The 18,321-nt window shown below is 46.8% G+C and overlaps 1 protein-coding gene across 1 annotated transcript in view; it reads right to left on the bottom strand.

Annotated features, from left to right (window-relative positions):
• Nucleotides 1-201: 201 nt before the first annotated feature.
• Nucleotides 202-18,321, bottom strand: part of LOC146772835 (rho guanine nucleotide exchange factor 11-like) — a 337,239-nt gene continuing 319,119 nt past the window's right edge. Inside the window, 1 exon segment of the mRNA XM_085637036.1 lies at nt 202-484. Within this exon segment, the coding sequence (XP_085493162.1) occupies nt 273-484 (212 nt within the window). The 3' untranslated portion in view covers nt 202-272.

Genomic DNA, 18,321 nt, shown 5'->3' with positions numbered 1-18,321 from the left:
TCAATTTTGTTCACCTGAAGACAAGAAGTGGAGAAGTGATCTCTTGCCTCCAACAGCAAACAGCATGCTTAGGCAGGCAGGGAACACTTTTCATGAAGCAAATAGAATCGCTGTAGTGTGCCATGTTTTTTTTTTTAAATAGGTATATTAATATATATGTATATATTTAGATTTATTAAGCTAACATGCGTTTTTCAGAAAACAAAAATTCCAGTTTTTATGAGACTCTCCTCTCCTTTCTCCAAAATAATGTTTCATTCTCATTTTGGGCCCTAAACTTCGGTTTCTTTAATAGCGACGCCTCCTCTCAGCTGCTGGTCCTGATCCACATTATATTTGGTGGAGCTGAAGGTGGTTGAGGGCACGAAAGGAGTATGATGTGGTGGGGAAAGACTATGGCCAAGCCTGCCTCTGTGTGCTCTTCTTTCAAATCCCACTGTGGAATTCAACAATGCAGAAGAATCTTCTACAACCTTGGTAAGACCTGGAGGAGAAAAAAAAAACATTGTTAAATACTTGCTCTTTGATGCAGTAACTCCCATTTTGCTTTACCCAACACAATCTTTAGGCAGAATCTGAAACGTTTGCCACAAGCTCTCCATCTTTATGGTGAGCCAGCACAAGTGAGTCCTTTGTAGGTAGGTTTTAATCTACAGTATCAAAACAAATCCACAGGAAGGATACCATCAGAAGAAAATTGTCCATATTACACTTGGTGTCAGGTCATGTTCTTACAATGACTGCCATTGATTATGAGATGGTCCAGCCTTAAAACTGGTATATTCCACATTTACACCTCACAATCCAGTGTAAACTGTTTCACCAATGCAGGGAAGAGTAGCCCGAATGTCAAAATACACATCTCTTAACAACAAGGGGTTAAACTGGGGTCCAGATGGAAAACAAGAGCCTATCATACTCTTTTGCCTCATCAGCTGCCAAATACCCAGGGGACTCTACCACAGCCAAATGCCATTGATGCCTCTTGCAGTGTTGGTGCAGTTCTTCCCAATCTGGCTTCAGAAAACTTGGTTGGAAGTCCTAAACCTTGTATATCTTAGGAGAAGGGGTATCAGGATACTGGCAACCCCTTGCAAAAATAGTCCTTCTCTGCCATGTCATTTTTGCTGATTCAAATGTAAGAAGTGGGCCTACTGATGTTAATTGTATCACTGTTACTTACAGAACTAAATGTAGTCTTGTAAATGCTTGGTCAACTGCAAATGTTCATAGCTATCATTTCCTGGATCACTCCACACTGCAAATGTTACTAAGCTATCACTAAACATGGTTTTTAAAGGGAATATAACATTTGGAGGAAGTCCAATACAATATTATAACTAGGTTTCAACCACAGCTTATAATCATAGCTTTTTGACTTTAAGGTTTTCAACTATTGAAAATTTTAATTCTGGAATTTAACAAGTTAGTTTTGATAACTCTCTTCCTAACCACAAATACCTCACGTTTTAAAAAGTCCCCAGACGTCAGACTGGATACGGAAGTTTTCAAACAGTGTACCTGAGCACTTGTAAATGGCATTATGCGGCTCCACACTGACATTGCTCTGCTCTGGAAATGAGGTGCATAGCCACATATAGGCGCCACTCGCAAGCAATGACATCAGTTGTTTTCTAGGCTGTCAGTGCCACAGATGGAGAGCCGAACAGCAAATTGCTTTTGACCAGTGTGCAGACATCCAGAATTGGGACCCTTCAAAAAGGCAAGGAGTCCAGTTCACAAAACCAGAAGGATGGAAGGGCTGGCAAGGAACCTGCGGTTAGATAGATAATCTACCATAAAGAGCATTTCAGAAGGTCATTAACTTTTTCTTCTGCTAGATACTTCTAACTGCAGTTTTCTCATCTTATGAATAGATACCACAGTAATACTTCCAAGAGGTGGATTAGTAAATTGTCTCACACCAAAAAATCATGCTAGGCCGAGCAGGTGAAGTGCCCATCTTGATGGACTTGGGTGTCCAGACAATAGTGCTTTGTGAATGTATAGAGTGATGTGTATGTTGTAGGTTGGCAAATGTCCAGAACAGACACTCCACAAGCCAACGCAGTTGTAGCAGCCTTGGCTCTGGTGATGCGAGCCTGCCAGCTTTGTGAAGGTCCCTTCTTGGCCAGTGCATGGCAGATTTTGATAGAGAGAACAATCCAGCATGAAATGGTTACCTTCTCCACTGCCTTGCCCTTCTTTGCTTCAGCAAATCCAACAAGACCCGACCATCTACACAATGTTCTCTGGTATGATTGTTGTAAAAACATTTAGATTCTAGCCATGGAGATTTTCCTCCTCCTTAGAAGGGTGAAGTGGAACGAAAAATTCTAAGAGGGTGAACTTTAGCTTGACTTGAAAAGGAGTTACTACTATCAGAAGAAAGGAGGCCCAGGTTCTCAGAACCAGTTTGCCTTGGAAAAACGGAGTATAGAGCAGGTTGATGGAGAGGGCCTGTATCTCTCTCTCCTGCTGCACCGATGTAATGTTGAAGAGAAAAACTGTATTTAGGATGATAAAGCATAGAAGAAAACTGTGCAGTGGTTCAAAAGGCTGAACATTAGGAACATTAGACCCCCAAAAAAGTCCCACTTGGGCCTAATGAACAGACATCGGGAAACGCATGTTTCACACCTTTCAGAAAAAGCAATGTAACAGGTGATTTACACCAGGATGGCCGGTCTGGCTACCAAAAAAAGCAAAAGAGCAGATAAGTACCCCATCTAATTGTGGCAAGTCCTTGCTGGGCTAGTAAAAACACAAAAAGCAACACTTCAGAAAGCTTGGCAAGAAGTGGACTAATCTGTCAGGCTCTACACCAAACCACAAATTTCTCCGAACAGCAGGTGTATACTAATTTCGTCGAGCGTTGCCTGTCTGCCAAGATGACATCAACAACCTCCGGAGGGAGGTAAAACCAGCCAACTGCTGGCACTCAAACTCCAAGCATGGAGGTGGAGATCGTTCCGGCCTGGGTTTAGGACCCTGCTCTGCTGCTGCTACAGACGATCCTCCCAAAGCGGCAGCCTGATCAGAGGACACTTGCTCATCATGAGGAGTTCTGAATACCTCACTGTCCATGCCCAAACTGGTTACACCAGGATGATCTGAGCCTTTTGTTCCGCATCTTCTTCAGAACTTGGGCAGGAGAGGTATCGGGTAGATGGTCTACAGGAGTCCCAAGTTCCATTCTAGGCCAAATGCATCTCAAAGAGTGAGAGGTGCCTTGTAAACTTCAACAGGCATGTTGTCAAAGGTGGCAAAAGATCGAGCCAAGGTTCCCCCATTCGCTGAAGTGACCCTGCTCCACCTACGACTGGAAGTGTACTTCTTTCTGTAACAATGGGTTAAATAAGTCCTTTACTTTTGTTTTCCTTGAATGATATTACGAATGTATACTGAATCAAAAGAAATTAACACTCAATAAAAGAAGAGAACTATATAGTTGTACTTTGGATTAAATCAACATCCGACAAATATAATGATTATGTTTTAACTTATAGACCAGATAGGGCAACTGGCTTTTGTTGTGGCAGCCTGCGCAGGCCCAGCTCACCTCATTGCCTTAAACCTTTTAGAGGAGTTGGTAACTGTGATATTCAGACTTGAAGTTCAGAGATCCCGCCAAGTGGTGTACTACCAAGAACATCCCCTGGTGTTCCTGCTACTTCCAGAGGAGTAGGTCCTTCTGGCTCAGGGTCCACTACCCCATCCAGGCCAGTTTTCTGCAATTCTACATAGCGGTGGTGTGGTCCATGAGCACTGCACCAGCCTCCCCTTGATAAATGGTAGGAAGGAATTCAACATCAAGTGGAAGTCCCTCAGCTCCAGAAAGTTAAAGTGGAGCCAGGCCTCTGCTGGAGGCCAGATGTCTTTGATCGGTATCTCGCCCAAGTGACCACTGCAACCCAAAAGAGATGCATCAGTCACCAATATTAGCCCTCAGTTGGGGTGGGAGGCAGATCTTCTGCTGACCCAATTGAGGTCCAGTTACCACCACTGCAGATCTTTTACAGTCTCCTTAAAACTCTGGGGAAGCTCTCTGATCATATCCAGACTATGCCTGCTGGGACTTCAGATTCCACTGCAGAGCCTGCATACGCCACCTGCCACACTTAACCAGCAGGATGTAGGCTTGGACTTCTCTTGTTTTTTCTTCCACTTATCCAAAGATTTTGACCACAATGATGATCAACCTTGGGAGCGATGTTAGGAGTGGGACCTTCTGTTTGACCTGTCACAGTGTGGAGTATTTTGTTGATTAGCGACTCACAGCTTTATCTCTCAGTCCCAGATGGCCTTAGGATTCATCAAGGCACAATCGTTGTAGGCCTTCAAGTCATGTTCTGACCCAGGCACCACAGGCAAACCTGAAGAGGATTTCGCACAGACATTTCTTGTGATGGTCCCCACAAGGTTTAAACTCTGTAGTTTTGAGAGGTGACATGTTTCCTTGCACATTGGGTTTCTGAAACTATTGTTTGAGGTAAAGACCTCAGAATAGTTGATTGGTAGCTCCAGATCCACATCTGGGGGAGAAGAAAGAAAGGAAATTATGTCTATGCATCTGAATGCCACCTATATGTAGCTCTGCGTGTCACTTCCAGAGCGGAGCGACTTTGCAGTGGAGTCACATGATCACACCTCTTGGTGCACAGGGGTACTGCTTGAAAATTTCTGGATCTACTCTGATGCCTGGGGAATATAAAAAAAAGGTGAGAAATCTGTTATAGAAGTGTCTATCAGAAAACAATTTCTTGACCACTTTGAGCGGGCTGGCTTCTGGGATTTACGAATGGCTGCATTAACTGACAGTATTTCATCACTTGTCCCACAAATGTGATTAAAGTATAAAAAATATATAAGATTAATGTGAATAATGTGTTTCACTCTTGGGTAAAATGAGCTATACTGAATGGGAAAGTGTAACACTGGGATAGGATGTGATTTTATTTATCAGAGTTATACAACAAGGGCAGGAGTGCATATTCCAAAAGAAAGCACACGAAAGACGTAGTTGTAAGGTTACGTCAAATTGGAAGATTTCTCATTCCACAAAAGATAACCAAAAGAGTATACTGGACATCCATAAAGTAATACAATCAAATGAACAGAGATTATACTCTAATAGTTGTTAAAGATGCCGAACTGGAGCAATGGTGTAAATTTGTTTTGCAAAGAATGCATCCAATAACTAGTAAGAGAAATTCGGCACATAATGGTCAGATTCTCCAGAATTTGGAAAATGTAAGATCGGACTCAAAAGCCATAAGGAAATGGATCACAAGATGTTTAATGATGAAAAAGTTACCTTCCCTCAGTAATGCTCTTTCTGGTGGAGAGACATCACAGATTCCTCACCTTTAGAATATCTCCAGGAGCCAGACTGGATTTGGGAGATTTCGCTGCATAACCTTCACAGGCAAGTAGGTTGCGTCTTGCAGCTCCACGTCGACTCCACTCTACCCATAAAGTGACAGCTAGAGCCACATTCAGACAACACCCAAGCACAGATAGGCCAGTTTCTTTTTGGACCCCGTCTAAACCCTTGGATGCGGAGCTAAAAAAAACAACAGTTTGAGCAAGTGTGAACATCTGTAATTTCGGACATTTTTTGATAATAAAGAGCCCAGTTCACATAATGTGTTTGCGGGAGGGTGGTGAGGAATCTGCAGTTAGATACAGCATACAACAGAAAGCGTTACCCAAGGAAATAACTTTTTCTTCTTTATAGATACTTATAACCGCAGATTCCTCACCTTTAGAATAGATACCAAAGTAATACCTTCAACGGTGGTGGGACTGTGAAATGACTCAGATCACAAAGACCTGCAGGACCGAACAGCCAAAATGCCCGACGTGGCTGGCAAGGCAGTAGTGTATCATTAACATGTCCACTAATTCCCACGTTGCAGCAAGAGAGTTATCCAGGATAGGCACCCCACGGGCCAATGCAGTGGTAGCACCCTTAGCCCTGATTGAAGGGGCCCTCAACCCTTCTGGAGGCTGCTTTTTGGCCACCGTGTAGCAGATCTTAATACAGAGGCCTATCCACTGGGACAAAGTCCTTTTCTGGACTACTTTGCCCCCGATAACCCCAGAAAGAGCTGATCATCCACCAATGGTCTTTGGTATGATCGATGTAAAAGCAGGGTACTCTTTTGGAGTCCAGAATGATGAACTCTCCAACATGAAAGGAAGTCACAATTCTTAGTAGAAAGTTCTAGACACCAGTTTGTCCAGGCAAGAAGGTGGTGTAAGGCTGCTTGACTGATCAAGCTTGAAGCTCACTCATGGTGCAAGCTGGAATTATCATGGTGAGAAAGACCGTCTTCAGGGTCAGGAGACAGAGGACAGCTGTGCAAAAAAAGGAAGACAATTAAGAAAGTAAGGCTCAAATTAAGGTCCGACTGTGGCAACACAGAGGAATTGGGGGAAAACAGGTGGACCAAATCTTTGAGAAATCGCATCACAACAGATGATCAGAACAATGATGGTAGATCAAGTAAATACAAAAAGGCCGAAAGGAAAGACAGATAGCCTTTAACTGGGCTCACTGCAAGTCCTTGCTGGGCCAAAGATAAAATGAACAGCAATACATCCGACAGTTTGGCCAGCAATTTGTCACACTACAGGCACCACACCAGGCAACAAATGTGTTGCAGCGTCCAGCATACTAAGACTTTGTAGGACAAAATGGCTGCAGGGTTCACTCCCACTACATCTCGAGGGAGATAGAATCTTGTCAACTGGTGGAGTTCAATCTCCACGCATGGACATTGCCTGGGTGCAAAACGCTGCCCTGTGCTGCAACAGAAGATTCTCCCAAGCAGCTGACTGATTGGAGGATGGATGTTTAAGCCCAAAGGTTCTAGGGACCACACTCTCCTGGTCTAATCCAGAGTCACTAGAATGACTTGGGCTAGTTTTCCTGATCTTGTTCAGAACTCAGGGTATAAGAGGTAGCAGCGGGAAGGCAAACAGGAGTCCTGTGCTCCACTCTAGACAGACTGTGTTTCGTACAGAGTCTTTTGGGAACTCCAGTATGCAAAAATGCTGACATTGGACATTCTCTGCAAAGGCAAATTGATCAATCTAAGGTTCTCCCCATTGCTGGACGATGCCCTCAGCCACCTGTGGGTGTAACTGCCATTTAGTGTTCCACTAGGCGTTGCTGACTGACTGCATCTGCCCTGGCATATATAGATCCCACCAAGTGGTACACAATCAGGGAAATGTCCTGATAATTTAGCCAGTTCCAGAGGTAAAGGGCCTTCTGTCACAAAGCTCGGTACCCCACCCCACCCCACTTCTTGCAATACCGTGAGGACCTGAACCAGCCTACCTTGATGGACGTCAGGCAGGCATTCAACGCCAGGCGAATGGCCAGCAACTCCAGCACGTTGATGTGGAGATAGGGCTCTGCCGGAGACCAGAATCGTCTAAGCTCCACCTCTCCCAGATGAGCTACCCAGCCCAGCAGTGGCTCGTATGTCACCAACAACACCGCTAGGTGGGGTAGGGACAGGGTTTGCTGCTGGTTCAAATGTGGCAAAGCAACCACCACTGATCCTCTGCAGTCTCCCCTGAAACTGGGATGGAAACTGACAAGGCACCCTTGGTGCAGGGCCCATTCAGACGTCAGATCCAACTTCAGAGCACACATGTGCCATCTTGCATGGTCGATTAACAGGATGCAGGACCCCGCCATCACCATCATGAATACCAAAGGGGCACTTTAGAAGCTGAATAGGATCATGGCAAACTGAAAATGCTTGTGGCCCGCCTTGAACTGCAGATAGCGCCTGTGGGCCTGCAGAGCCAAGACATGGAAATAGGCACCCTGCAGGTCTAACACTACCATTCAGTCTCCTGCATCCAGGGTGCATAGAACCTGGGCCAGCGAAAGCATCTTGGATTTGTCTTTCCGCAGGAATAAATTGAGAGTTTGAGTTCTAAAATATGACAAAAACGTCTGCCATTTTTGGCACTAGGAAATAATGGTAGTAACACCCAGTTCTGATCTCTGAGGCCGGGGCACTCTTTATTGCTCCTTTTTCCAAAAAGACTGAAATTGCTGTAGCAAAATGGACAAATGGCCTTTTGAGAGCTGCTCTGATGTTTACTTAAATTTGACAGCCACCATCCACAAGTACTAAAGAAGAAACTTATTTTCGGACAATTCTTAAGAATTAGATGAATCTGTTCTACCATCTCTAGATAAGATAAACAAGCATCAGAGTTGTCTAAAAAGCTGACTACATGTAAATAACCATGAAATATTGTAAAGAAACGCAAAAAAGAGAACATAATAGCAATCGCCAGGATCTCTAAAATTCATCCTACACCACAAAATCAGAAAATAACATGTCATGACTTTCTCTGCTGCCTCCAATCAGGTGACAAACAAAACATTGGAAGATTCTCAATACAGTGGCAAGAATTGGCAGTTTCTCCTGTTTTCAATCAAATGAGTGAAAAGCTTCAGGAATTTACCAGTGCCCACCGGAGCCGGCACAGAACCAGACTAAAGCTACAACAACATTATGGGGAGTTCCAAATGTAATCGGACGCTATCCCTGTGGCAGATGTAGCATCTCCCCTTTCATTTCTGTTACCGAAACTATTGATCTAGGATTAGACAAGACATTTCAAATCAGATCACATACCAAATGTAACATGGACAATATGATCTATGTAATCATATGCCCCTGCAGTCTTTGCTACACAGGTATGATATCTAGAGAGATCCGCATTCACATTGGAGAGCATAGAAGTAGTTTCAGACACCAACATAATACCAGGATGAGAGCACATTTCCTCGAACGTCAACATAGTGACAATGATCTTAGGTGGGTCACTCCAGCGATGATGATCTCCAACAATAACTATACCCCTACCCAAAAGTTATTACTTATTAAGGAGCAAAGGTGTATGTACTACATTTAAGCAAACATTTAGGGTCTGAATGATGAAATGCCATGGATACAAGTGGGTGCCTCATAAGCAAGACCGTGTTCAACATCAGGACAGGATAGTAATATGTGATCTGGAGCTCTTGACACTAGCAATGATTCCCATACGTTAGCTGACTTTAACAACACGCAGGCCCGCCACACAAACATGACTATATCCACATTGTTAGACATCCCTCTTATACATGTTATGTTAGGGGATTTATAAAGTGCATAGCTGCCCCAAAACAGGCTTTCCAGCTCTAGACCTCAAAGATAGAAATGCTGTAACTAGCAGCCTAACAGACCAGGACTGTCATTAGAAGGAGAAGAGCAATGGGGCCTTGGCAGGAAAGGAGTGGCCTCCAGCTCTGGCTCTCCTGGAACTTGGGACAGTGGCAAGATTAAGATTGGCTGAATGATTGAGGTCAGAGGATTGGTACAACAGTAAAAGATTAGATAAAACGGGGAACCTTTGGAAGTACAGAATCTTATGAGCAACAAACAGGGATTTGAAGTGGATGCGCTTTTCCACTGGGAGGCAATGCAGTTTGTATAGAAGACCAGGAACAGGGCAAAACTTTGGAAGAGAAAAGAGCAGCCTGATTGCCCGATTTTGGACAAGCTGGAGTCTTTGTTGGTGCCTAGGCACAAGACGTTACAATAGTCTAGCCCGGACAGAATTACTGCCTGGATGATAGTTTGTCGAATGCTAGAGTCAAAGAGGCCAAGAATGGGTTTGAGGCTTTTCAGAAACCTGGACTACTTGACATGCTTCCTAAGGCCATGTTATCACCAAGATTTTGGTACATGTATTTACAATTTATTAATACCAAACCATGGAGTTTGAGATACAAGAACACAGGAACTATTACTACATACATACAATATTCACTATTCCAATCAAGAGATTATTTTTCCAACTTCCAGTTATAATACTCCTACTATGCTATGTGGAATTAAGCAACGTAAAAGACGCTGTGTTCTTATGGCTCATAGTGTTCAATCAATCAGGGAATTGTGAAGCGCACTACTCACCTGTGAGGGTTTCAAGGTGCTGGGTGTGGGGGCAGCTCCGGGTCAGCTGAATAGCCAGGTCTTGAGGCTCTTCCTGACGGTGTGCAGAGAATGGGAGCATCTGATGTTGACTGGGAGCTCGTTCCAGGCCTTTGCTGCGATGTAGAAGAAGGCTCTTCCACCCGCTCTGGTTCTGTGGATACTCAGGGTTCCGCCTAGGGTGAGGTCGGCGGAGGTTTCTTTTGGGTATGTGGAAGGAGGCTCTTTCGTTGAGGTATTTGGGTCCGGTGTTGTGGAGAGACTTGTAGGCGTGGGAGAGTAGCTTGAAGGTTACTCTCTTCACGATGGGGAGCCAGTGTAGGTCTCGCAGGTGTTGGGTGATGCGTCATGTCATTGGACGCCAAGAACAAGTCTGGCTGCTGTGTTCTGGATGGTCTGGACTTTGCCTAGCAGGGATTTGATGATTCAAGCATAGAGGGCATTTCCTTAGTCCATTCTGCTAGTAATGAGTGCATGGGTGATGGTCTTTCTGGATTCGGGGGGATCCACTTGAAGGTCTTGCGGAGGATGCGGAGGGTGTTGAAGCAGGTGGAGGTGACGGCGTTGATCTGGTGGGTCATAGTGAGGGAGGAGTCGAGTATGATGCTGAGTTTCTGGGTGTGATCCATGGGGGTGGGGGGGTTGCCGAATGCGGTGGGCCACCAGATGTTGTCCCAGGCTGAGGGGCTGGGGACGAGGACTTCTGTCTTCTCCGAGTTGAGCTTCAGACAGCTGCTGCTCATCCAGGCTGCGATGTCATTCATTCCTTCCTTGAAGCTGAGTCTGGTGTATTCGTGAGGGAGCAGATGAGCTGGGTGTCGTTGGCATAGGATACTATGCTGAGTTCATGCTGTCTGACTTCGGCGGGCGGGGCCATGTAGATGTTAAAAAGCGTAGGAATGAACGATGATTTTTGGTGTACTCCGCAGTTGATCTCTGTGGGTTCAGAGAGAAAAGGCATGAGTCTGATCCTTCGGGTTCTGCTGGCGAGAAATAAGCGGAGCCAGTGGAAGGCAGTTCCCTGTATGCTGGCGTCGTGGAGTCTGGCTGCGAGAGAGCGGTGAGAGACGGTGTTGAAAGCTTCAGAGAGGTCTAGTAGGATGAGAGCCACAGTGTGGGCTTGGTCAAGGAGTGTGCGGAGGAAGTCTGTGGCAGAGAGGAGGGCAGTTTCAGTGCTGTGGTTGCTGCAGAATCCAGATTGGGAAGAGTTGAGGATGGTGTTCTTTTCGATTAAGTTTGTCAGCTGGGCGTTGACGATCTTCTCGGTGACTTTTGCTGCAAAGGGAAGGAGAGAGATGGGGCGGACGTTTTACAGGTCCGTTGGGTCCGCAGAGGGTTTTTTGGGGTGGGGCTTGACTTCTGCATGTTTCCTGTCTTCGGGGAAAGTGCCAGTTTAGAAGGTGGCATTGATGGTGCGTTGTAACTCAGGTGCCATGGCGGCAGTGGCTATGTGGAAGATGTGCGGCGGGCATGGGTCCGTGGGGGCTCCTGAGTGAGTGCTCTTCATGGTTGTGGAGGTGTCTTCGTTGGTGACCGGAGTCCAGGCAGTGATGGTGGGTTGGCTGACATTGCTAGAGGGAAAGGCAGTTTCTGGAGTTTGTTCGCTTAAGTTGTCGTAAAGGGTCTTGATTTTCAGTTGGAAGTATTAGCCGAGCATGTTGCAGAGGTCCTGGCAGGGTGCGCCATCCATGGCCTCGCTGGGGGTTTGGTGAGTTGCTGTATGATGCTGAAGAGTTCCTTCGAGTTGCTGGAGTTAGTTAGGGTTTTGTTCCGGAGGAAGGTCAATTTGGTGGATCTTATGAGTTGGTGGTATTCGGTCATGGCGTTCTTGTAGGTGGTCTGGTCTTCAGTGGTTTTGCTGTTCCTCCATCGTTTTTTGAGGCGTCTGCAGGTGCGTCTGGATTCTTGAAGGTTGGTGGTGAACCAGGTGGCCTTCAGCGGGCATTGTCTGTCGGGTTTGCGGAGGGGTGCGAGTTTGTCTGCGCAGTTGGTGATCCACCTGTGTAGTTCAGTGGCTGCAAAGTTTGTGTTGGTCGAGGTGGAGGACGGTCATGGATGAGTGTGGAATTGAGGTGCTCCTCTGTGACCTTGCTCCAGTTCCTTCGCAGAGGGTGAGGAGTGGGTTTGTGAGCGGTGGAAGTGTTGAACAAGAAATGTAAGCAGTGGTGGTCTTTCCAGAGGGGCTGCATGGTGTGGCTGAAGTGGACGTTGTCCCCTCTTGCGAAGATGAGGTTAAGGGTGTGTCCTGTCTTAAGGGTAGGGGTGCTGACAAGCTTCTTCACTCCGATGTTGGTGAGGTTGTCTAGTAGGGCGGTGGAGTCGGGGTTGCTGAGGTTATTGAGGTGGAAGTTCAGGTCTCCTATTAGTATGTAGTCCAAGAAGGTGATGGGCTGAGGTGCGATGAGGTCGGTGATGGTAGTGGTGAATGAAGCACGGGGCCCGGGGGGGTCTGTAGGTGAGGGTGCCACAAAACGTTGTTCTGGGGCTGGTCAGGATCTTGAAGTGAAGGTGTTCGGTGATGGAGGGGGAGTCACTTGTGCTGGAGGTGGAGAGTTGGAGGGAGCTCTTCTGTGCGATGGCGAGTCTTCCTCCTGGGCAGTTGGGGCTGTCCTTCCGCTAGATCTTGTATCCGTCAGGGAGGGTGGTGGGGATGGCGGGGCGGAGGAGGCGTTGGTCCAGGTTTCCGTGAAGAAGGCAACGTCTGGCGGAAGTGTGTCAAGGAGGTCCCAGATTTCTACAGCATGTCTGTGCAGCGAGCGCATGTTGAGGGGGATGCACTTCAGGGCTTCAGTGGGGCTGATGTCTGGTGTGGGTTCGGCGGTCGAAGGGGTGGGGAAGGCGGTGAAGGATTGTCAGCAGTGTCGGCAGGAGAACTGGCCGTGGGTGGTACTTGGCATAGACAGCTGGTAGTTGTTGTTCCTTCTGGGGTTGAGTGCGAGGATGGCAGCTGAGTCGTAGCTGTGGGAGGTCGGAGAACCAGGGTTACTGGTGCTGGTCACCTTCAGCCGCAGAAGGGCACAGACGGGCTTGCCACTATTGAATAGGGGAGGGGAAAGGGAAGCGGAGCTATGAGGCGGGAGCAAGAACGGCAGGGAGGGAGGGGCCACGGGGCAGCAGCGGCAGAAAAAGGGCAGTGAAAACAGGCACGGAGGAAAAGAAACAAAGGGCACAGGCACAACAACGAGAAAAAGGGGACAAAAACAAAACGAACAAAACAGAGTCACAGAAAATAGACAGAATCAAAAGAAAATAGACCAACACCAGGCACAACAAATGAGAGACAGACAGAAGGCGGTCAATGGGCACAAAACGCGACAGCCAACAGCGTGCCTCGAACACCTACCGGCGAGGAGTAGGCGGCAGTGGCACAACAGCGTAACTGCAGGGGCAGAGAGCATGGACTCTGGCCAGGAGTGTTCACTACTTCAACCACTTGAGCCTATGTCAGTATACAAAGGTATTACATTCATTCAACTTTAGGAGCTTACAATAGTGTCCTACTGCTTAGGTTACCATCATGGTATGAGTGGGTTACATCATAATGCTGTATGTCTGACACCATGCACTGGTGACGTGTGGGATCAGGGCAGGGCACGTCATGCACACAGGATTCGCACTAATAGAAAAGATCTGCATATCAGTCAGATATCATCCAGAAGCACAACACAAGTAGGAACATGGATGGCATGCCTTCTTGAGAACCATATTAAATATCTAGCCAGGTACCTGGGTCGACCTGAGTTATTTGAAAATCCAAGCATTATAGTAAAGGGGGATTTAAAATGGGCTAAAGTCACCTATAAACAGAGGGCTATGTTAATAAGGGAAGAAAGGGAATTACACAAACCCACTGTAAAGGCACATCAGTTGATTACTATTTCTAACAGTTTAGAGCCTTACTTGGGTATTGTTAACAAGATGAACCATCGTTTTTTATTAATTAGGTTCAGAATGAACAAATTCCACCTTTTACTTACTGACTCTCCTGGTTGGACTAAGGAGAAGGATTTGGGGATCTGTTCGTGCGACAGATTTTCCATAAAAGACACTACGCACTTTATCTTCTTCTGTGGCCACCTGTCTCTAATCCGTAAAAAATATATTATTCCTCTATTAAAAAATAAAGGTTTCAGACAGGTAAAACCAGCACTCATGTATCTGCAGATGTTGGGTTCTTCATGGGAGATATTTAACATAGCCACTTTTTTAGTAATATCAATGAGATTGAGGAAAAAGATCACATGGTTATAGTGTATCATTTATGAATTTTGACTAAAAACCTATTTGTTTTAATACGTCTGTAATTTTATGTCAAATGTTTTTATTATGGCTGTATTGTTTTATGTTCGTTGTACTTTTATGGTTTTTGCTATGAACCGAATAAAGTAACTTTGACTGACTGACTGACTCAAGTTTATTTTTACCTGTTGGTTCTCTAAAACTTCATTACTTTAAACAACTCATTCTACTTTAGTGAGACTACTACAACAAGCCTCATATTTCTTAACATTGCAATGTGTGATTACAGGGCTCCTTTTGTACTTCCTTCCATGGGGCCCATTATAGTACCTATTAGGGGTAAGATGAATTAATGAGCATGATATATAAACAAGCCACACTCAAGCAGCACTGTGCACAGTGAGGTCTATGCATTTATTCATGTAACACATGTTTGCAATGATGGGTGTGTCTATGCAGCACATATATTTGCACAAAAACATATGCACAAAGTATTTATGACCAACCAATCACAATAATCAGTTATACAGGTGTGTGTTTCATTTCTTATAACTTGTGTTTCCACAGGTTCCCAAACAGAGACGACTGGATTCCGAATGTTCAGTATAAAGATCTTGTGTATAAATGTGTGTGCATGTGAATGAATGTGAAAGGATCCCTCACAACACCATAGGTTCCATATATAGGGCCCCTGAGAAGGTACTCGCGCTTTGCATCGCGCTATGCGCCTCAATACCGCGCTATCATTTTTAAAGCTACCCTTATAACTATTTGTGTTTTTCTTAGTTGTATTTTGCCCTGATTTTAATAGGATTTATTGTAACCCCCTCACCTGCACTCTAATCGGTTCCTTCACCGCTGTTTTGGCGGGTCCGGTCTCTGGGGTGGGATTGGCTTTGGGCGCCATCTTGGAGTGGTGGTCACTTTGGGCGCCATCTTGGAGTGGTGGTCACTTTGGGCGCCATCTTGGAGTGGTGGTCACTCTGGGTGGGTGTTGCTGACGAGCGGTCTAGCGCTCCGGCTGAGTGGAGGGACGCCTATTTAAGGCGACCTGCCCTGTGGACTGCCCTGAGAAGGCACTCGCGCTTTGCATCGCGCTATGCGCCTCAATACCGCGCTATCATTTTTAAAGCTACCCTTATAACTATTTGTGTTTTTCTTAGTTGTATTTTGCCCTGATTTTAATAGGATTTATTGTAACCCCCTCACCTGCACTCTAATCGGTTCCTTCACCGCTGTTTTGGCGGGTCCGGTCTCTGGGGTGGGATTGGCTTTGGGCGCCATCTTGGAGTGGTGGTCACTTTGGGCGCCATCTTGGAGTGGTGGTCACTCTGGGTGGGTGTTGCTGACGAGCGGTCTAGCGCTCCGGCTGAGTGGAGGGACGCCTATTTAAAGCTCCCTCCAACGCGCAGCGGTTACGTGCAGTGGGCGTCCCTTCGCTGTGCCTGAGTCGTGCCTGAGTCGTGCCAGAGTCCTGCCTGTCTGCGCCCGTCCGCGCTAAGGAAGCGTGGCTCGCGGCAGAACTCTGGACCTGGCCATCATGACTATACTTTTGAGAACTTATAGTAGGGCCGATCTACTGGCCCTTCGGGACCGATGTACACGCTGCGAGTTTTCGCCTGTAGTCCCGCTGTGTGGCCCATATCATTGTAGGTGTGGTGCTTGGTCATTGGAACCCCCCTCTCTTATACGCTCCTTGGGGCCTGTTATAAAGAGGATAGGACAACGGGACCTGAGTATCTGGAGCTTAAACTTCAGATCTGTGGTAAAGCACCATCAGGAGGTTTACGACCTTCTTATTAATGGTTCGCTGGATGTGCTTTTTCTGACGGAAACGTGGCTCCAGGACTCTGACTCCTCGATAATTAACCTAGCCTTTCCCCCAGAGTATGCTATTTTCACTTTAAATCGGACGACTAGAGGTGGAGGTATTGCGATGGCCACCAAACTGTGTTATCCCTGCGAGTGGAAAGCCGCTGAACTTTTGGGGTGTGAGGGTGCCCTATTTAAAATAGCGTTTAGTCACCAGTTTACCTTCTCTGGGCTATTAATTTACCGGCCTCCGGGCTGTGACTCTGTTTTTAGGGCAGCTCTTCCTGAGTATATTAGCAGAGAGGCACTAGGATGCGCAAATTTTAATGTTGTGGGAGATCTTAATCTCCATTTGGACTGCCCTTCTTTACCCTCTATTAGGAGCTTTCTGGCGGATCTTGAGGCTTTACAGCTCTCGCAGATGAATACTTTCCCCACACATAAAGGTGGTCATATTCTTGACCCGTTCTTCCCAAATCTAGAAGGACTCAGAGTTCTTGGTTCCTCCCAGTTGGTCTGGACAGACCACATGCTGGTGAAAACGGCATGCTCTTTGTCTGACTCTCCTTTTCTATCTCAGGATAGACTTGTTCTTAAACGACACTGGAACAAATTAAGACTGGAGGATTTTTACCATCAGCTCGAGAAGGTTCCTTTAGGTCCGCTCACCGAGGTCGATTGTGGATACGATTCTTTCTGTGAGTGGATATCTGGTCCCCTCGATTCTCTGATTCCTATGTGTTGGTCCAAGTGTCACCGGAAGGAGCCGAGCCCTTGGTATGACACTTCCTTGGCATCTCTTAAGAGGGCCTGTAGACAGGCCGAAAGATTATGGAGGAAGTCGTACGACCCAGATCTGAAAATATGTTATCTGGCCATGGTCAAGATTTATCACAGGGCAGTGTGTCAAACTCGCGCTTCCTTTTATGCTCAACAGTTTCAGAACTCTGCCAATCCATCAAACTTATTTTTAAAGTATTAAAGGACTTGATGGCGAAGAGAGCAACTGCAGTGGAAATATGCTTGGACTCACATTGTGAGGGTTTGGCCTCTTTCTTCCATGAAAAAGTGCAAGCCATCTATCGCACTTTCCCAACGGATTCCCTGATGATAGAGCAGGTTGGTCGCACCTTAGGTGAGGGGGAATGTCTTTCCATCTTACCCCCCTTATCTCTGGAGGTGTTTGACTTTCTCAGCGCCAAAATCAAGTCTGGATCTCCGGCAGACCCGCTGAAACCGGCCCAACTCAAGACCCTGGCACCGGTTTGCCGTACCCCGGTGCTATCCTTGATCAACCTGTCTCTCTCTTCTGGAGTGGTTCCCGTTAGATGGAAGCAGGCAGTAGTCACGCCAATTCTGAAGAAGGCGACCCTTAACCCCCTTAAACCTGAAAGCTACCGCCCTATCTCCCTTCTCCCTTGGGCCACGAAAATAGCGGAGGCCCATGTGAATGCCACTCTTACAGACCATCTTGGTAGGCTTAACATTCTCGACCCTACCCAGAACGGGTTCCGTGCGGGTCACAGCACGGAGACGGCCCTTCTCTCGATGGTCGAGCATCTGCGTTCCGTGCTGGATTCCGGTCGGACGGCGGCACTACTGTTATTAGATCTTAGTGCCGCCTTCGACACGGTCTCGCACGGGATTCTGATTCGGCGTCTTGAGGAGGTGGGCGTTTCTGGCTCCGCCTTGCACTGGTTTCGCTCCTTCCTTACGGATAGGTCATTCCAGGTGGCGATCCCGCCCGGTAAGTCGTCATCCTACCCGCTAGACCAGGGAGTCCCACAGGGGTCTTCACTGAGTCCCACCCTTTTCAATCTGTATGTGAGACCGTTGGCTGCGGTCGTCAAGCGGTGGGGCCTGACCATGGTCTCTTACGCAGATGACACGCAGCTGGCGGTCACACTGAGTGGGGACTCAGACCTGGAGGCTCCCAGGTTCTGTGATGGTCTGCGGGAAGTGGCTAACTGGATGAATTCCAACTGTCTCCAGTTAAACACCAAGAAGACGGAGATGATGGTGGTTGGTAAACAGGTGGCTTTGTGGGATGACAAATGGTGGCCTTCGGAGTTGGGTGTGACTCCCCTCCCAGCGGCAGAGATAAAAAACTTGGGGGTGTGGCTTGATCCTTCTCTGAGTTTCATCTGTCATACCAAGAGGGTGGCGGCTTCTTGCTATGGCATCATCAGAGGACTTCGACCCATCCTCAAATTCTTTGATGCACCCACAAGACAGCTGGTGGTCCAAGCATCAG

Source organism: Triturus cristatus, chromosome 12 (assembly GCF_964204655.1).
Source record: "Triturus cristatus chromosome 12, aTriCri1.1, whole genome shotgun sequence".
Lineage (NCBI taxonomy): Eukaryota > Metazoa > Chordata > Amphibia > Caudata > Salamandridae > Triturus > Triturus cristatus.
Note: the sequence above shows the minus strand (reverse complement) of the source record. Positions and strands in the feature narration are given on the sequence as shown.